General features: G+C 45.2%; 1 protein-coding gene across 1 annotated transcript in view; it reads right to left on the bottom strand.

Moving 5' to 3' along the window:
• LOC135222596 (autophagy-related protein 16-like) overlaps positions 1-17,791 on the bottom strand; it is a gene marked incomplete in the record, with an annotated part of 256,503 nt that extends 238,712 nt beyond the window's left edge. The window contains 2 exon segments of the mRNA XM_064260686.1: positions 3,167-3,330; positions 17,536-17,791. Coding sequence (XP_064116756.1) covers positions 3,167-3,330; positions 17,536-17,695 — 324 coding nt within the window.
• Positions 17,792-21,200: the final 3,409 nt, after the last annotated feature.

Below are 21,200 nucleotides of genomic sequence, written 5' to 3'. Positions count from 1 at the left end.
TCCAAAGGAGAGAAGAGCAAGGCAGATTCTGGTTCGATGAAACCCTTTCGACAAGAAGGAGCACCAAAGCTGTCTCTTCTTCAACACTCCAGAGGCGAAAATGGCAGCGAGCTCCGAAGCTCCATCACAGATGCCTTTATCGATACAATCCAGTACGAGGCAAAATCCTTCAACTGCTCCTCCGAAAGTCCAAATGACTTGACTTTCCTGCCAGCGAAGCAATGGACCAATCCAGGAGCTAACAACTTCGAAAACACGGAAAAAACACTCTTGCAAAGATGCTCCAGTTCATTTGTTGAAAAGAAAATCTTAGCAGTATTAAGGGCTGCTCTGCGGGAAGAGTCCACGAGACTCGAAAAGTCTCCCTGAGCGGAGGCAGTCACACCCAGGGAAAAAAACAAAAAAATTCTCCAGTGTCATACCAGACACGGCTCCTTGACGAAAGTCTCGAAGGGGGAAGACAAAAAAAACATTTTTCCCCTGTTCCCTCTTCTCCAAAAGCCAAGCGTTAACTTTCTTGATAGCTTTCTTAGCCGAAATCGAGAGGACGAGACGCGTGAACGAGGACGAGGAGTCAGGCTTACTGTCCTTTTTCCACTGCGAACTAGGAGAAACTGGAACGGAAGGCGCAAAAGAATCTCCAAAGTTGTCAACGAAGGATCGTAAAAAGGAGTTTATACCCCGACAAATGCTTGTCTTTTTCTGTAAGTCTTCTCTTTCTTCCTCCAAATCCGAAGCTTCCTTCGACGAAACTGGCGAACATCCATCGGAAGAGGAATCCTGTTCGGCGAAGTCACACCTGACGCGTCCCGAGGAGGGTGTGAGAAAGCAGGAGAAGACGTCTGAGCCTGTACTGAGACGTATCCGGGCGGCTGAGCTGGCGGCTGCGTTGGCGGCTGAGCTGGCCGGCCGCGCTGGCGCTCGAGCGAGAGCCTGACAAGTGGCGCCATAGACGGAGTCAGGAAAGGAGGTCCGACCAGGCGCCTGAAGTGGCGTCTCGAAGAGGAGTCACATGGAGAGTCTGAGCCTGAAGAGGCGACTGCAAAGGAGCTGCGAAGAGGACTGCACAGTAGTCTGCGGAAGATGTAAGGCGGTCGGGAGCGCATTCGGGCGGGGACGAAAGAGACTTGCAAAAAGCTCCAAGATACTGCCTAACTTGGCATTCATCTGTTCAAACACCGAAGGTTGAGGATCCACCGACGTAGAAGGCGCGGGAGGTGTAGAAGGATGATCCACAAACACGTCTGGAGCCGCAGGAGTTATCGCTTGAGGAGGCTCTGGAGAAGGCTCCGAAGGAGTGTGCGTGTTCGGCTTCTCCACTTCTATGAGAGAAGGGCGATAAATCGAAACCGCCGGAGAAAAAGCTTCAGGCTCCTCCCAAAAAACTACAAGAAGGTTCGGCAGCCGCCACCTTCTTGGGAACCGCAGTAGGCGAAACATCGCGCGGACCTTTTCAGCGGTCTAGAAGTCTTATTACGCCAACCTCTATAAGAGGAAACATCTGAACTAGAGTCACTTGACGAAAAACACTTCCTCGCAACACCTTTCCAATGGTGAGCGACAGCATCCTGGGATACGGCTACAGGATTGCTTGAGGGGGCGGCTGCTCGGGAGCAGGTCCCGCTCGCCTCCCTTCGGTTTTCGGCATGCCTCCTCCCAGGATCTGGGGAGTTTGACAGGGGCCTAGACCTAGGAGAACGAACGGGCCGAACAACCACCTCCTCCACTACACTGCACTAAGTAATTTATCACACTTAACTACCACTTCTTGCACTGTCTCACCATTTTCTGCATAGTGGTGAGGAAAGAGACAAATTTCGAGTCCATATCGGCTCGTAATACTGACACGGGATCGGGATCGGGAGATACAGATTCGATGGGCAGGAGCAACCACTACGGGGTTAATAGGAACAGGATTAATAGAATTCAGAGGAATATCTGGCTACTCACTAACTTATAAAGAAGATCTCTGTGAAGCCTTTCTGATTCTATCTTTTCTAACTTTCTCATATACTTTCCCAGTGCCTTCCACTCCTGAGATGTTAGACTTACATTCTTCACAACGTATTCTCAAAAGAACATTCACGTCCCCTACAAACTAACACAAGTAGAATGAGGATCAAGTGAAGCTTTAGAAGTCTAGTCTTACACCCACTACTACACACCCTATACTGAACAGAGCCGGTGTCAGACATCGTGAAGAATTCAAAATAATTCCAAAATAAAAAGGACAACAATATCAAAACCAAAACAACTATAGCGCTAGCAAAAAGATCAGTAAACTCAAGGTACATCACCAAAAGGAGAAAACAAGATGATCAATTCCAAATTCCAACCAGCAGAGGAACCGTGTTACCGGTTCCGACGGCAGGAAACTTCTGATTTATTGTTGGAATGGTTCCGGTACCCGGTAGAGGGCGGGAGTAGAGGGATCACCTGTCAAACCATTACGCTACCGCGAATTTCAAATTCTGCCGTGACGTCAGGAGACGACAGCTATATGTAACCACCGGGTAAGTTATATAAGTGAAAATAAGGTTTAAGTGCTGTTCTAAAATCTAAATACACTTTTCCTGAACTAAAAGGGGAGCGGAGGGCAGAGCTAAAGAGGAAGCTGCAGTACTAACTAAGGCACTAGCTAAGCATGGATAACTACTACTGACAAAGGACCTGGAGATGGGGGAGAAATGACAGGTTGATAACCTTAAATAATTAATTGACTTTGCAATCTATCTTCTTCCCTTCTCTTTCTATACTGATGAATTTAAGCAGAAAGTCCTTTGAAAATCCCTTCTTCCTCAAATCTATTCTCAAGATCACGCTATATCATCGCTGGTGGCATAAACAGTTTATCTCCTAATTAATCAACATCCTGCTACCACAATAATCATTCCTACAAAACCTGACATTCTTAGCCTTGATTCCAGTGGAGGCATGAACAGGTCAACTAGACAATCTTCCGGGTAGCCATTCTTTTGTTTAAATGCCAACTCACCTATCCATGCTGAGATATAAGCTAACTTTAACAGTAGGTAAGATTATCCCAAATAATGCATTTTAGTAAGGTACAAAGTGCTGATTACCTTGTTAACAAACCACCTTACAAAATAAGGACTACAACTTGGCAAACTCCAAAATGGTTTTAAAAAGTTTGAATGGTTTTTACCTGTACTACTGTTGAACTAACTCCTTCTGTCATCCCACCTCCTTCCACCCCACCATCACCATGTTCATGAAGCTGAGCATTTTCTTGGCGTAATTTTTCATTCTGTAATGTAAGTTGCAAATTTTCAGCCCGCAGAGATTCACTTTGTTCAAAGAGGCGAATATCTGGAAGGAAAAAATTAAAATAAGACATTTTCATAATGAAAATGATATTGTTAAGATACAATAAAGTTTTATACATACTTACCCGGCAGATATATACTTAGCTATAGACTCCGTCGTCCCCGACAGAAATTCGAATTTCGCGGCACCACGCTGCAGGTAGGTCAGGTGATCTACCGCCCCTGCCGCTGGGTGGCAGGAATAGGAACGATTACCGTTCTAGAACCAGATTTTCTCTTCACCTGTCTCCTGAGGGGAGGTTGGGTGGGCCATCAATCGTATATATCTGCCAGGTAAGTATGTACAAAACTTTATTGTATCTTAACAATATCATTTTTGTACATGGAACTTACCCAGCAGATATATACTTAGCTGATTGACACCCTTGGTGGAGGGAAAGAGACAACTATTTACTGAATAGACAGGTAAACAACATACGTTTGTAGGTAATAAATAAATAAAACCTTGGTTCCTACTTGATCAGGCGGAGCCTCCATGGCTAATGCTAGGAATCTGCTTCGCCTCAAGAGCTCAGCGAGGATGTGACCTATGGCTAAGAGTTCTTGTGGGTCTGTCGATGGGGTCTTATCCATTTACTCGGACAGAGCCTCTTACATGACAATATGCCTATGCCTAGTGGCATAATTAAGGAGCACAACAACCGATCCCGATCACCCTGATCCTAACACGAGGGTTAGTGCTTAAGTTGAAAAGAGTTATCTACAAACTCCTTCAAACAACCCAAAGAAAAAAACACGACGTTAAATAAAATTTAACTCACTAGTTAAGGATCAGTATCTGCTCCCTATCCCAGCAATGTATCCGCAGACACGTATCAACCAAGAGAGAAGGATCCCTCGAAGGTTATCTTGACATCCTTCGGATAATGGGAAGTCAACACAGAGTTGCATCTCCCGTATGTGACAGCTAATATGTCCTTATGACATATTGTTAGGGAAAGAACAAGAATTCGGAAAAGCTCGCACTTCATGCGCTTTAATTCTCAGCTGTTTGAAGGAATCATCAATGCACTTATCAAGTGCTTAGGAGATCACAATGTCTCAAAGAAGGCCAGGGCGTTCTTTGATATAGATCTCTTCTGGGTGAAGCATGGAGCCTGGCTAGCGCTTGGCAGGCGCCTAGCGCCTGTCTAGCGCCTCGCGCCTGGCTGGAGCCTTGCGCCCTGAATGGCGCCTAGAGCCTGGCTGGAGCCTCGCGCCTAGATGGAGCCTTGCGCCTGGCTGGCGCCTCGCGCCTGGCTGGTGCCTGATTGGCTCCTCCTTCCTGGCTAGCGCCTCGCGCCTGGCTGGAGCCTTTCGTCTGGCTGGTGCCTTGCGCCTGGAAGGCACCTGGAGCCTGGCAGAAGACTTCATGATTACTGTCTATGAGTCTGCATGCCTCAAGAGTTTCAGCGAGGTAGGGACCTATGACTGACAAACCCTTCTGGATCATGTCAATGGGGGCTAGCCCGCTTACACGACAGAGCCTTCTCGGATCGTGCCAATGGGGGGCTGAACCCACTTACATGGCAGAGCCTTTACCTGTATCATATCAATGGGGACTAGCCCTCTTACATGACAGAGCTTTAGGTTTCTCTTTACTGGAAGGAGCCTTGCGTCTGGATGGATCCTCAATCCTGACTGGAGCCTAGCCTTGAAGGAGCCTGGCACCTGGATGGCGCTGGCTGGCTTCTAGAGCCTGGCTGGCTCCTAGAGCCTGGCTGGCTCCTAGAGCCTGGCTGGCTCTTAGAGCCTGCCTGGCTCCTAGAGCCTGCCTGGCTCCTAGAGCCTGCCTGGCTCCTAGAGCCTGGCTGGCTCCTAGAGCCTGGCTGGCTCCTAGAGCCTGGCTGGCTCCTAGAGCCTGGCTGGCTCCTAGAGCCTGGCTGGCTCCTAGAGCCTGGCTGGCTCCTAGAGCCTGGCTGGCTCCTAGAGCCTGGCTGGCTCCTAGAGCCTGGCTGGCGCCTCGCGCCTGGCTTGGCTCCTCCACACTTGCTGGAGCTTCGAGCTTGGAAGAGTCTCTAGGCTGTCTGACGATGTCCACATCGACACTCTTATATCTGTCCGATTGTTCGCCTCTGGCGCATTTGCGCCAGGTTGGAGGCCCGCTCATTCTCAGTATCCGACCATGGACAGAGTTCCTTGGAACTGTCCGCCTCTGGCGTTTTTCGCCTGTATTGGCATTTGGCGCTTGGCTGGCGCTACATTGTCCGAGAGTCCTGAACAACCACATAGTTTATCAGGAGACTGGAGAAGGGTGGAAGAAATTCTTCCCCTTTGAGCTTTTGGCCCCTGGCAAGGGAGGTGATTTTAGTCAGCTACACCAGTAGACGACAGGATATCTAACAACACGAGAGAGAAGAGTCTTCCTCCGAGGAGGATCCTTCGTGAAACACTTCTTTTGCTAACGAGATCTCTTCTTACATGTTGATGAGGTTCCTCGTTGCAGAATCTTCCCTATCCTTGCCCGAAGGAAGGGAAGGAGTCTGGAAGTCGAAGGAGAGACTGAGCTGAAATTGGGCGGAACCCTGATTTCTAGCTCTATTGTATCCTTCTGAATACCTTCTGGGAAGCATTTGAGCCCTCATCGCACCCCGAAGACTCTGTAGGCACACGTTTAAACCATCTCTTCTTCGTAGATGAAAATGTAAGTACCCTGCCTGGGCAACTAAACTTCTTCTCTGAAAGCGTTGCGTCAGGAATAGAGGGATTTATTTCTTTGCCAGACATACTATGCTGGCAAGAACCCATTGCCGAGTCTCCATTGAATCTGATGCGAGATTCCAATGCACAAAAAATTCACTTGTCTTCTTGGTCGTTTAGGGCTAAGAGAAACAAAGAATTCCTTCATAAACTTCCTCAAAGAAGTCAGATGAGGAGCAGTTCCATTTTGTCGGAACACGGAATCTGTGGCCACAAAAAAAAAAAAAAAAAAAAATCCATTCGAAGTACATGATATCTACTCTTGTCGTATTGGGGTATCGTATAAGATCCCGAAGATCTTAATCCTCTGTTATCTCTAATTCCCTTTGTAGAGACAGAGTATGGCCTTTAACTGCGTTCTTTGATAGCAGATATATACATAGGTGATTCTTCCCTCTGAAAGTGAAGAAAAAACCTCGCTATTGTGGTTCACCAGAGGTATCGGAAGAGGACAGTTTCCTCATTCCCATAACACGATCTGCAGCAATTCTATGTCTTAGCCATGAACTATTGTCATTTACCTGAAAAAAACCTCTCATTCATGGTCCACTTCTGGTCAGTCTGCACGCGGACAGACTCAGAGTGGAGAGGTTTTATAGGTCTATTTATAATAGATTCTGATAGAATATCCAGATACTCTTGGAAAAGCCTTACGAAACATGCTGTGAGAAGAACGTGGACTTCTGTGAATCCAACCTCTCTAAGGCCAAAATGAGGCATACATCCTCTCTTCCTTTGACGCCCAATTATCTAATATCTGTTAAGAATTTATAACTAGGGGAAAAAAGGCTAAAGTTTATTCCCTTCTTTAAATTTAAAGATGTCTTATATTGCTACCTCTCTTGGTTCGAGGAAAAAGAAGCAGTCTAAAGGAAAGCCTGTTCGTCTTCTACCTTACAAAGAGATCTATGAAGAAGACTTTCCGCAGGTTCTCACAACTCTTTTCAATAAATGTTAGACATACGTTAACAGTTATTATCTTCGATCGAGAAGGTTCTCACGGACATGCAAAATCTTGCATCGACCTCTTAAGGATCGTTACGTTCCGTGTCTGTTCCCAAATAGGTTCTCTTTTGTTAACGCGAACCGGGGCGAAAAAAAGAGATTCTCGATGCTCTTTGCGATATGAGAGAGTCGTGGAATTGGCCTAAGTGATTAAAATAAATCATTTCATCATTCCTTGTAAGCGACCCCTTTTCGATTAAATGGGTAACGAAATCAGGAACGAATCTTGCCGTTACCGAGCCTGCTGTCCGAGAGGCTACTGGACTCTTAGGTTAATAACTCGCTAAAAACGAGAAATATCTTGGATGGTTGCTTCTGGCACAATTTGCGCCAGGCTGGCGCTTCCTTCTAGTTCTTTTTAGGTTATGTGCCATAACATCTATGCCTTTATGGTACCCCGACATCCTTCACATGTTAATTCCGTTCTTAGTGGGAAAAAACTTTATATACGTAGTATAGTCCATTCAGGGAAACAACTTCTGCCACTAAGAGAATGTTTTCCATCCGACTCACCCAAAAAACTTCTCTTTGAGCAATATCCGCATTTAACAAAAAGGTTGTGTGCTTCTTTCTCGAAAAAAATGAGATGAGAGAATTATATATATCGCGCGCTGCCGTATTTAGAATCCTTTATAATACTGTCACATTGTCCGGTAAACAGCATTAAAATCTAGGAAAACCTTTGTAAGGATTACTAGGAATTCTGTAGTTAACCTCGGTATGTGCATAAGACTTGACATACCGTAGTCTTAAAGTGAATTCTCTACTACATTCATCTTCTCACTAAGCATGTACTCTAATAAGCCATGCTTTCGTAAGCATGAGAGCATTATACAATATAGAGTTTCGCTGCGTTAGAATCCTTTAAAAATGTTACCTACGGTAAACCAGCATTGAAATGTAATATCTTTCTTATTGAAAGCTTCTTAGAAAAGGCAGACAATATTTTATTTATGTTTGCTTAACTATCCCCTCAATCCGAGGCTAAAACCACGATTGTAGGGGAGAGACACAGGTTATTCATTCCATCCCGCAGGAGAGAGACTGTTGACCGCCCACTCATGACCGACACCTACATGATACTGCGTTGTGTCTAAGCGATAGCAGTCTCGTTAGCCGACTGGCCTTACTCTTCCAGAGTTGCCAGCTACTCCATTTAATAAAGGAATCTTATAACATTATTATCGAACTTCAGGAAGTTCTTATAATGCATATCTAAGCGAAACAAGACTTCGATAAATCTAGAAGCTAAGTAGGTGTTTGTCTTAACAATCCCTTTAAGCGTAGTCCTTCCTAGGAAATTCCTGGAAGGATACTGGTAATTGAGTTGCTCAGCAAAGAAGTAACTACGGTATGTGCTTATGATTTGCCGTATCGTATTCTCATACAGCAGATACTCTACTACCTTCTTTCCCTGCCGAGGCAGATAGAGAAAGGATATTCTGGCGCCTGGATCCTTGCACCTAGCGCCTGGAATGTTCCGCGCGCCCTGGAATGTTCCGCACGCTAGAAAGGAGACTCGCTCCTGGAACGTTCGCTTGCGTGGAAGGTCCCGTGCGCCCTGACAGTTCCGAGCGCCTACTAGACCCCTTTTAGAAAGAGCCTCTTGCCCGGAAACGTTCAATGGAAGGATCGTTCTGATTGCCACTCTACTGTAAGGCTCCTTGCTCTAGCCGTCTGTTTTTCTGGCGCAATTTGCGCCAGGCTGGCGCTTCGTCTCTTTGAAGGCGCCTTGCGCCAAGAAAAATTTTCTAGAACGCGGCTCGCGTTTGGTTGTAGGAACGCGGCTCGCGTAGTCTGTTAGCTGGAAAACGCGCCTCGCTGCTGGCTATAGGAACGTACCTCACGCTAGCTTGCTGGAACGCGGCTTCCTGGCAGCGGCTGGCTCTTGCTCAGTGTTCTCTTAGTTTTCAGAGAACGCGCTAGATCACTCCAAACATACATTCTTCGTCTTTTCGGATGTAAGATGAAGAGACGCACTTTTTTAAGGATGCCTTATCAATGGCTATCCTTGGCAGTCTGGGACGTTCTACAGAACCTGCCGAGGGGACGCCTGACCGGTGGGGTTCTCCCCTAACCTTCCTGCGGCTGTCGACTTTCCTCCTCCACTGGGTCTGGGAGTTTGGAAGAGGTCTAGGCCTGGAAGCGCTACGGAGCCGATCAGACGCACTACCTCCACTGCACTGGGAACACATATTCACTTCTTACCATTTTTAGAGCTCGCCTTTTGAGCTCCATCCATTTATCTTCAAATTTGCACATATGAATTTGTAGATTCTGTGGAGTAATAGGTGATGAGGATGCAACAACTAACGAGAATTGTCAATACTCTAATGCTCGTTAGTACGAGCTCTTAAAGCTTCTAAAGGAAGCGTATCTAGTTATATGCTTTCTGACTTCCTAAAGTAGGAAGTTAGATCTTATATTTCCTTCATCAAGTTCTACACTTATACACGTATTAGTGAAAAAAAAAAAAAAAAAAAAACAAAAAAAAAAAAAAAAAAAAAAGTTAATAAAAGCGTATGCCAACAACCAAAGACCCAGTACTTCCCTGCAAAAGACAGCCCAGAAGGTCGATGGCGATGAAAAAAACGAAAATCAAGTCAGGAGGCTAGCAACAACGTATGTTGACACTACCGCGACAGAGAAAATCTGGTTCTAGAACGGTAATCGTTCCTATTCCTGGCCACCAGCGGCAGGGGCGGTAGATCACCTGACCTACCTGCAGGTGTGCCGCGAAATTCGAATTTCTGCGGGGACGACGGAGTCTATAGCTAAGTATATATCTGCTGGGTAAGTTCCATGTACAAAATGTATTTTTCATAACTATACAAACCTCTGAGGTCCTTTACATTAGGAATTACTTTGGGCTAAAGTTCCTCATTGGACGAGTAGTTTTTGCACTCGGCTACCAATCCGGCGGTCCTGAGTTTGATTCTCGGTTCGGCCAACGCAGAATCAGAGGAATTTATTTCTGGTGATAGAAATTCATTTCTCGATATAACGTGGTTCGGGTCCCACAATAAGCTGTAGGTCCCGTGGCTAGGTGACCAATCGGTTCCTTGCCACGTAAAAATATCTAATCCTTCGGGCCAGCCCCGGGAGAGCTGTTAATCAGCTCAGTGGTCTGGTTAAACTAAGATATACTTAACTTTTACTTTTGGTGAAGCTGGAAAACGGGGAAAGCAGCTGGACCGAGAACAGTGGCAACGGTCCTGAGCGTCAGAAGAGCTGCTGCTGGTCCCCCTCTCCGCCCGGTCCCGGTGGGAGCGAGGCCTATCCTCACGGCGCGTCACGCCGCTTGGACCAGCCGAGGATGGTTCAGGCGACTGAGGGGACTGCTTCCTCGCCTCAGCCTGCGAGCGGTCTGGGACCGTTGCGTCAATCCTGGGTACCAGCGTATCGCCGCGAGAGCGATCGCTGGTCTGGTGGTAGTCGCCTGAGCGACCCCCGCCAGTCTTCCGCTCCGTGCCTGGATCCTGGCGCCGAGCGGACTCGGTTGCCTGGGTCTTGGCTGTGTGACCGTACGCTCGGTGACTCTCACTAACGAGAGGCTGAGACAGTACCTGGCACCGAGGCAGAACCTCTGGCGCCAGGCGAGGAGGTACCAGTGTTAGCCGGCACTCCTCCGGTCCCCATCTTCTTCTTCCTTGCGGAAGGAGAGACGGGCCCCATTCCCGAAGGAACAGGAGGACCGGCGGAAGTCCCAACGGTCCCACCGGAGTGGGATGGACCCTTAGAAGTCTCAGAACGAGCATTCTTAGGGGGGGGAGGAGGCTACCTTCTTCTTCTTCAGCTTTGGGGCCTTAGAAGTTGAAGGGGAAGCGGCAGCAGACGACGATGACGAAGAAGACGATGAAGACGACGACAACACCTTCCTCCTCTTCTTCTTCTTCTTCTTCGTCAGCTTCCTCAGCACCACCGTCAGGTCTTCCATCCAGGACGGAGCCAGGGCAGTTGCTGAAGCAACAGGGACCGACTGCACCTGTCCGGAAGGACCTAGGGTGGGAGCAGCAACACCACAGGCAGGAACGACGGCGGCAGGAACTGGTACCGGAACTGGAGCGGCAGCATACTCAGGAACAGGAGGCGGGGCAGGAACCGGCAGCATCCTCTGCACAGGAGGCAGGTCCAGGGGAGAGCTCTTGGGACAACAGAAGTCTGGGGCTGCAGCAGGAGCGGCAAAACCAGGTGGCAGCGTCACAGCGGGCATCATAACCTCCGGCAGCGGCACCTGCACAGCAGTTGTAGGGGTTACCGTGGCTACGTGCCGAGTGTACACCAGGTGCGGCAGAGCAGCATAGCCAGGTGTGGACACAGTCGTGGTAGTCGGCCCGTGCATTACCGGCATGGCCCCTCTTGCCAGGTGACTCAGCAGCCCCTGAACCGTCGGTGTCCCTCGCAGCTCCAGCGAGTACCAGGCCCGTCCGAGATCGTCCCCCGTGGCAAGCAGATCTGAGGAAGGAAAACAAAAGTAGGGTGAGTTAGTGGGGGGGGGGTCCTCCCCTTGCCCGGGGCGGACAGTTCCCACCCCGAGCAAACGGAGGACCCCCGAGTACAAATGGATGTCGGGGTATCTCGCTCCATGCTTGACTGATCGAGAGAGGAGGAGTGAGAAACCTCCCCCAAGGGGAAGGAGCCATACGAGGGAGCCGAGATAGAGGGAGAAAAGAGGAAGACGTGTCCGTAACCAAGGGCGTAGCCGGAGAACCCTCCTCCGACTCCTTGGCCGGCTTCTTCCTTCCCCCATAGCGCTCCCACTGCTCCTCCGACCAAAACACACAAACATCACATGTCTTGGTGCGAGAGCATTCCCACCCTCTACACCGAGTACACGTACAAAACTCATGAGGATCAACCTCAACAGATGATCAGAAGGCCCCACACTTACGGCCCTCCACACCAGAGCACAATCTGCGGCTGTTGGGGGGGCGAGGGGGTCTCTCCGCCTCTTGGGAATCCATCATCACTTGCAAAATTCACTGAGAATGAAATACAAAACACAGATACATACTTACGCAAGCTTTGTACATTCACACTGAGTAAAAGAAAAAGATAAACAGCCTTCACGAAGTGAAGAAAACAGAGCATACGACTAAAGCGGGCAAAGAGATGAGCAATATGTCCATCCACTAGCGCGGCCGAAAATAACGTGACTCCTCTCCTCGCAGTTGAGATGACCACCAACTGCCAGACAAGTAGTTAACTACCGAACCCCCTTGTTCGAAGCTTATGACCGGTTCAGCTGCCGCTAAGTACCTTCCTATTGTTAAAGGACCTCAGGTTTGTATAGTTATGAAAAATACAATTTCCGACAAATTGTTATTTTTAGTTCATATACATCATGACAGGGGCCTGTCAACTTCATGCACTAAGGGTTATAGGTTGATGCTTTTGTATGTTTTTAAGGCGAGGCTCCCTGAAATCTCTTCATCTTGTGTCATTAGAGATTTAATTCGATCTTTTTTCCTATCTCGACCTAGTCTGCAGTGTTCTCCTCCGACATGGGACGTTAATAAAGTCCTTCAAGCCTTGAGGTTACCTCCGTTTGAGCCTCTGAAATATGGCTGATTTTAGGGACCTCTCTTTTAAGACACTCTTCCTTGTCTCACTGGCTACAGCCAAGAGGGTGGGTGAACTGCAAGCACTCTCTTTTCTGGTTGCCAGATCTGGACAAGACGTGATTTTGTCATACCTTCCTGAATTTGTCGCCGACTGAATCATCTGATAATCCCATTCCCAGGTCTTTAATTCTGAAGTCTCTGGTCGACTTTGTCGATAATTTAAATGAGGAATTAGTTCTTTGCCCTGTTAGGGTGCTCTCATGCTATTTACGTTGCACAAAGGACATTCAGGGTCGTCCCCATCATCTGAGCGCCAGAGGAGGAAGCCGAGGAGCCAGAAACCTGAGATGTACTCGGGAAAAACGAACCAGAAGGAGGTTGTTGGGCTGGAGCAGGTGTAGGTCTGGCACTAAACTTACACTTACTCCTTGAAGACACAGGAGAAAGGCCCGAGGATTAAGCTCTTGATAAGGCCCAGTGAGCTTGGGAGAGGCATCACCTTGATGTTCCTTCAAAACCTCAGAAAGCACAGACAGATCAAAAAGGAAATCGCCAAAAGGAGAAGAGGACAATAAACGGTTTCTCTGAATCTCCGAAACAGAAGAGGGTAACTGCAACATACAGGTTACGCCTTAGAGAAATGAGAAAGGCCTGCATAGAAACGGCAAGCTCGTTCTGATGTACAGAAGCAATTGAAATAGAAGAGCAGAATTTCTAAAAAAGAGCATCGGGAGGAACAAAGTCATCGGGAGGTGGCAACAAACACACTGCAAGACCCTGGCGAACACAGGAACTGTGATGAAGGCAATAATGGGGGATAAGCTGCTCTTCTATCATACTGGAAGAAGGAACAGAAGGGTTAACAAAGGAGGCTCCTTGTCGCCCCAAGGAATCAGCTCCCTTGGAGTGACCCGAGGCCCCCATGATGAGGTCTTCAGTGAGCTGCGGCCTCCACTCTGTCCTCTCTGCCTAACGAATCAGTCAAAAGGACAAAGGAACAAGACAGGGGAACTCTATGGGGGAGACAACGAGGACGAAAGATCTGACACCCAGGGAGTCTTCAGGGTCGTGACCCTCAAATGGCATCTCAGCACCACTCCCCCAAGAACATTCCCTCCCTAGAGTCTTACACATTGCACAGGGGTTCAAAAATAACACTGATTGCAAGATAATGCAAGATTGCACTCCCATCCTCTGCAACCTATCCGTTGCAGAAGATATGAGGATCGATATCCATGCAGAATATATATGTAATTATTGCACTTGTTGCTTCCCACCCTACAGGCATATGTGCTATGGAGGGGTAGACTAGAAACCAGACAGTAAAATTATACTTTTTAATAGTTGAAATACGCCAAAATCAACAGCAAACCAAAAATAACAATACACTAAACACAAAAGTAAGTAAAGATTTCACTGTGAAAGTATTGCAAAGAGCTAGTGAAAGTCAAACTGAGAGTGATATAACATGCCATCACCCAACAGTGGCGGAAAGTGAAGTGAATACATACCTTGCTATAAAATTCTAGCAACCATTTCCAGCTTCACTGAAGGTGGTTCCTAATGTAAAGGACCAATGGTTTCTATATCGTAAAGGAACACATTGCTGGCTTACAGCATACATATTTACCTCCCTCCAATCAAGCTTAATAACCTTTTCCAGCCTAACCTCAGTCAATAATACTCCTACATTAATGCTTTGGTTTGTATTCTCCTTGGAAGATATGGTTTTTCTGATAGTTTATTTTGTGATTTTGACAAATCAGACATTCATTTCTGACAAAAAAAGGTTGATTAACTCCCTACACATCCAAAAGCAAATACACAAGAATAGGCAAAAACAGTGCAAACCAAGGGTTTGTACTGCCTTGGTCTGCACTGCATTCCTCCTTGGGATAAGGTAAATTTTTGGAGTAAAAAACTTGACAAGGACACCAAATAATCAATGTATTTATGATGTCTAAGGTATTGGGTAGGTATCAGTACCCTATACTCTGCTTTTTTCCATCTGTCCATCCGGCAGTGGTGTTTGCGCATGGTAACACTGCATCCCGGGCTTTGAATAATATCCTATTTTGAATATTAACGGTGTAATTCGCATTCAGTAAATTATTAAAACACTTTTCAGTTCCAAATGTACACCCAGATATCCTTTTATTTACCTAAAACTTACACATAGCATAACTATTTAAAGCCTGGGAAAGCCCAGGACGCACTGTTACCATGCAAAAACATCACAGGTGGATGGACAGATGGAAAACAACAGAGTATAGGCTAGGCTATGTTAGTTTAAGGATAATGAGGTTAGAAGTATTACACTAAATGATTGATGACCTCCTAGGGCAGGTTAGGTGGGAAAGAAATAATGAATCCTACAATCCAGCTCCATCAAGCTAAGGACCAGGTTATTTTCAGCCATTTAGGACTTAAGACAGAGACAGGGAGCTGCAGTGATTGGACACCTTGATCAGATATCCAGAAAATAAAAGTGAGAGTAAGGGTCTGCAGGTGAAACTTTAATAAAAAAAATAAAAAAACCTACAGTTAGAATTAGGTAGTCCAAGAGGAATGGAGGGAAATGAAATGGCAGACAAATGGGTGTGAATAGGGTAAAGGTCCAGTGGGAGAAAAAAAAAAAACCTTCAGTAAAGTAAAATACCTAATGGCCAGCCTCTATTGTAGTGCCACCACCTTCCTGAAAAAGTACTTTAACACGTCCTGTAACCCAGGATAGACATTAGTTAAGAGCCAGCGTCCGTCAAAGCAACACCTCGAGACCTTTACTTTCCTCTCGAAGCAAGTCTTTTCTCCCAACTCACAAATTAAAGCCATAATTTCCGATTTTTGGGAAGGTGGGTGCACCATGGTAGAGGCCGGCCATTCGTTATTTTACCATAACACCTCGCTTGTGCCTCCAGCCTCTCTAAGGGTCTTCTGAAAAGACTTCTCCAACCCAACCACATAACTATGAAAGCAGTGCCACAACTACATTCAAGTTTTGCAATCCCCACCCATAGGGTAAAATAACAAATGGCCGGCATTTACCACAGCGCAACCATCTACCCGAAAATTGGAAACTACCTATGGCCTTAATTTGTGACTTGGGAGAAAAAACTTACTCCAAGAGGAAAGTAGAGGTATTGAGGTGTTGCTTCGACGGACACTGGCTCTTGACTAATGTCTATCCTGGGTTACAGGTCATGTTAAAGTACTTTTACGGGAAGGTGGTCGCACTACGGTAGAGGCCGGCCATTCGGTATTTTACCCTATAATGGAAGACTGCCACCGTGGGTAGATCTATATTAACTATTCCGCAGCGACCTAGACTATGGCAGTTGCGGTTTTTCTATGCAGTTTACCTCCTGAACAAGAATTTAAAGTAATATTTATTCAGTAACTAAACTGTTATTTACCTTTGAACTCTATACGTCTGTGCATTGCACCCGTTGGTACCATCGTGCTGCGCTGTGGAATGCTTATATAGAAATACCCCACCGTGGCTTCCCATTCATGTTAAACTTGGGGGTGGGAGTTGTTATAGGCTAGGTAGGTAGCCTAAACTGCTTTCACTCTTTACGGAGGTTTACAGTTCAGAAGGTATGTAAATATAGGTAGTACTACCTATAGGCATTGTTTGTTTGTATGGTGCTTTTATATTGCATGGAACCAGTGGTTATTCAGCAACGGGACCAACGGCTTTATGTGACTTCCGAACCACGTCGAGAGTGAACTTTTATCACCAGAAATACACATCTCTCACTCCTCAATGGAATGGTCAAGAATTGAACCCGCGACCGCCAAGGTGGGACGCAAACACCATACCAACCACGCCACTGAGGCGCCTCCTATAGGTATTGGGTAGATACTAGGCTAGTAGAATATTAAATGATTGATTGGCGAATTGAAGTACTGGTATTTCTATATAAGCATTCTGCATCGTTCGTCCCCACGAATACGAAAGCCACCAGGAATTGGTTAGGGCAAAAAACCGCATGGTACAGGGGTGGACCATGTACGATCAATGTGTACAACCCCATAAAAGTACATTATAACGCGTCCTGACATCGGAGATGGGCATCAGACGTGACTTCTTGTTGGTGAGAAACGGAGCTAAAGACCTCTACTCCGGTGTCAGGACGCGTTATAATGTACTTTTCATGGGGTTGTACACATTGATCGTACATGGTCCACCCCTGTACCATGCGGTTTTTTACCCAAATTACAGTCCTTCGAATAAATAGCTACTAAAAATTCTTGTTCAGGAGGTAAATCTACATAGAAAAACCGCAACTGCCTTAGTCTAGGCCGTGACAGAATAGGTGGTAATATTGATCTACCGAAGTGCTTATTTGGGAAGGTGGCCGCCAGGTTTGACATACTAGGATGTAGTGCTACTTGCTACTTCATGACGGAATAGGAGTCTATCTATACTCTGTTTTTTTCCATCTGTCCATCTGCATGTGGTGTTTTCGCATGGTAACACTGCGTCCCAGGGCTTACCTAAATTAGTTACCTACGTTATGTGTACCTAAGTTTTAGGTAAATAAAAGGATATCTGGGTGTACATTTGCAACTGAAAAGTGTTTTAATAATTTACTGTATGTGAATTACACCGTTAATAATCGAAATAAGATATTATTTAAAGCCCTGGACGCAGTGTTACCATGCGCAAACACCACAAGCGGATGGACAATGGAAAAAAAAGATAATACCTAGCTAGGCCTATAGGAGCTACCTACGTAAGTTAGTAATATGACACTTGACACATGACAGGCAACGAGATATTGAAACTTGTTTAAACAAATGACTCTAACTAGGCTACACCCGAGTAATAATCAATGGCATGGCCCAACAACAAATGTAGGGGTTGGTGGGATCAGGTACAATAGTTGACAAGAGGCAGCTATTGCTGCATCGTAAACTCAAAGGCTGCTACGTACGTAACTGAATCAGATCATTGATGTTCTCGTACTCCTTTTTATTTCTCTCTCTCAGTCTTAGGTAAATAATCTGTCGCCAGTCACAATCAAAAGATTTCTTTCTTGAAAGCGACATATCTTTCGAATATGCGGTAATCCCCACCGTATGCGGTACACCCATTGACTGATTACAGCATTGTTTGCAACATGATGTTTACACTACAGAAAATGAGCAATGGGGTTCGATTGAAGAAGATCTCACAACATCTCTGATGTGCTATTATGCATCTGGAAACTGTTCGCGGATCACAGAACATGACACCGATGGTTTGCCATCTTACCACTCTCAAAACATTTGCGAACTCAATTCTATTTTCTCCTTGCATTTAATCATTACGAAAAAGTACGCAAATCCCTTGCTGGCAGATACGTGCAATGATCAGTTAATTTACAAAAGGAAGTTAGTGTGGATTAAGCTTGCCATGTGCAAATAAACGGAAGAGTGCATTTGCTTATAAACTATTTTGCTGTTTGCACTAAACATGACCCAAGAAGTTGCTTTCGACCAAGACCTCAAACTGTGATACCATGCTTCAGTAATACTAATCTACCCCGATAAAAAGCTCAAGGAATTACAAATTTTCCCAGTCCCAGTGCCTTCTTAATCTTAATATCACAATTTTAGAAAGTAGATTGTATTTTTCCTAATTATACAAACCTCTAGTCATGAGGACAGGGATTCTGCTGCCTGGTGTGGTACCAACGTGCAGTTGACTCAGTAGGGTCCACCATGGGGGAATCTCTCTCAGTGCCTGGAGAGAGGAGGCAGTAGGGCAGATACCAAATAGCCTGAGGCCATTTGGGTACCACCAGAATCATCTGAAGATTCGCATCCTGCTAATCACAGCTTGAATCAGGCAATATGGAGGAAAGGCGTTCACCTCTGGATTGTCACATGGGTGTTGGAACGCATACTCTGCAGTGGCCCACGGGTCCAGAACAACAAAGAAGAAGGTCTCTAGCTTCCTGTTAAACGGGTGGCAAACAAGTAGTGGCATTAGGGCATTTGGGCAATGCCTGGTGGGCCGGTACAAGGGCTAGGTCCGCTTGGGAAAAAGCTTTATCTGGTTGGGTCAAGGGATTAACGCACCCTTTTACTTTATGAGGTCAATAAGACAGGATAGGAATGTGAGGTCAAGTTAGGTCACCGGATTAATGGCAGGTACCTCTCTTGACCCATCAGACCCAAGCTTCAGCCCTGCTGACAACACAGTTTACCACAGTCCCACACTGAAGGTTCAGCTGCACTGATCAATTCATTTTACTCCTGACCAACAACCAACGTGCAGTTGACATCCGTTGATACTTGCAACAGTATTATCAGATATTTACTTTTCCGGTGCTATCAAGTAGTTATTGGTGTTATTTGTCTTTAGCAAAGAAATATAGCGCATTGTGAATTATGTTCGTTAATTTATTTAGTATTCAATATCGTCACTCTTTTGTGATAGTACTTGTTTTCTTTTTTATAAAAAGAAATACTGTACAGTGCATTGTAAAGCATGTTCGTTAATTTATTTAGTGGATGTGATAATTACTGTTTTGTGATAGTAGATAGTATGTGATTCCTTGTTAACAACGAAATATATTGCATTGTGGGTACGGCAAATTAATGAATTTAGAATCATGATAATTATTCTTTTTTTTTTTAGATTTTATTTCTTATTGAGAAAATAAATGTACTGTGTTAGTGCTCATGCTAATTACTTTTTTATGATAGCCTCTGCATTTTAGTTGAGAAAAGAAACATAATGCGTTGTGAAATATATCCATTTATTCCATGCCCATGATAATTACTACTTTGTGATACTATCTGATTTCTAAGCAAGATGTAATGTAAAGTGAATTATGGTCATTAGCTTAGTTCTCATGGTAATGATTCTAGCGAAAATAGTTACACCATAGCAAATTCACATTATTGCGCAATAGCAATCATAAAATTACTTATATGTATATATATATATATATATATATATATATATATATTTGTATGTATATATTGTTCTAACCTGCTTGTTCCCTCCTTGAAAATGTAGTCTAACACTCTTAAAAATGGCCTTAACTGGAGGGACGAGAGATCACAAGCAAAAGAAATCTATGGCAGAAGGCCGACATTACTGAAAAGGAGAAATTTACATAAACTCTGGACTTTAGTTTTAAATTAACCATATTTACATTAAGTTACGTAGGTCCAGGAACTAATGAGGTGGTTGATTGTCGATCCACTGGAAACATGTGGCTGGGAAATGAACCAGACACGGAGATCAGAATTTTGTGCAAACGGATTATTTCAATGCAAGCCTTATTCCAAAGGGTTCCCAGTTTCTCCCAAAGTTAGGCACGGTGTTTGTCTGCAAAGAGATTGCATTTTAGCATCAGCATTAAGGCGAAGAACATATGGGGAACGTTACACACAACTTTCTCTCAGCATAAAAATTTACAACTCACTCAAGGGGGCATGAAATGACTTGGAGTTTACACAGAAAGGACTATTACGTTGCTTGAAGTAACTAGGGGATGTTTACTAGCATCACAAGGGAATTAATCCCAGCATTGAGCCAAAATTGGAGTGAGAAGCTGAACAGAGAATGGCGGAAAGTTGCCTTGGATAAATGGAAATGAAATACAGACAAAAAGCAAAACGATTCCCTGACTGCTCTAAATTTACGTCTCACAGCACCTGGAAATCCAGGGTTTGGTAGTCTTCTTATCTGCTGATATTTCTGTGCACTATGGAGGTATAAGAATAATTGTGGGATCTCCCAAGAGGAGGCAGGGGAGCAGAAGGGGTGAAGTGGAGTCTGCATGGCTTGAGAAAGTCTCAGGAAGTCCTGCTTCTGAGCAGTTCTGAGAGGTTCTGAGAGCGAGCTGCTATGGCCCCATCCTTTTAAAATCTTGCCTGGGTAGGCCCCGCCCCTCATCCAAGCTCACCTGTAGAGTAGTAAATCCAGATCAGCCAATGGGAGCAAAGAGGGTTTTTTGAGAGAATGGAGGCTTTCAGTTCACAGGGGTAACTTGCATATAGGCAAGGATGAATGAGTCTTGTTACAAAGAGGTCTTAACTTTCCTTGGTTCTGGCTTAAAATCCTGAACACCTCCCCATTCTAGAGGACATTTCAACTCTAGACGGGTTGGAATGGACAAGACAAGCCAGAAACAAGGACAAATGATCAACATAAATTACTGAGCCTTCCATACTCCCTTGAGTGGACTTATAATATATACAAGATTCATGCTCTGCCACTGATAATATTCATGAGGGTTAATCGACAGGCAGAGAATTTAGAATAATGCAATTCTTGTAAGTTATTGATCAAGAATATTAGAAAATAAAATGTGATGTGACTAAAAGACTAACAGCTTGCTATATTCCAATAAAGAATACTCTTAAAATATAAGTCACACTGAGAATGACGGTTAAAATGAATAGCAAATAATGATTAGATAAAACTTAACCTACAGGGTAAATTATATCACATATAATACTGCCTGCTTAATTGTTTAAGGCAACATATACGATTAGTTTACCCTAATGGGGCGATATGACACGTTCAGGCATGTTAATAGCCCCACGATTTCGTTAAATGACTTTGTCTCGTAACAAGAAGACGTCTAACAGTATTAAT

Source organism: Macrobrachium nipponense, chromosome 8 (genome assembly GCF_015104395.2).
Source record: "Macrobrachium nipponense isolate FS-2020 chromosome 8, ASM1510439v2, whole genome shotgun sequence".
Lineage (NCBI taxonomy): Eukaryota > Metazoa > Arthropoda > Malacostraca > Decapoda > Palaemonidae > Macrobrachium > Macrobrachium nipponense.
This window is presented reverse-complemented; position numbering and strand designations above follow the sequence as displayed.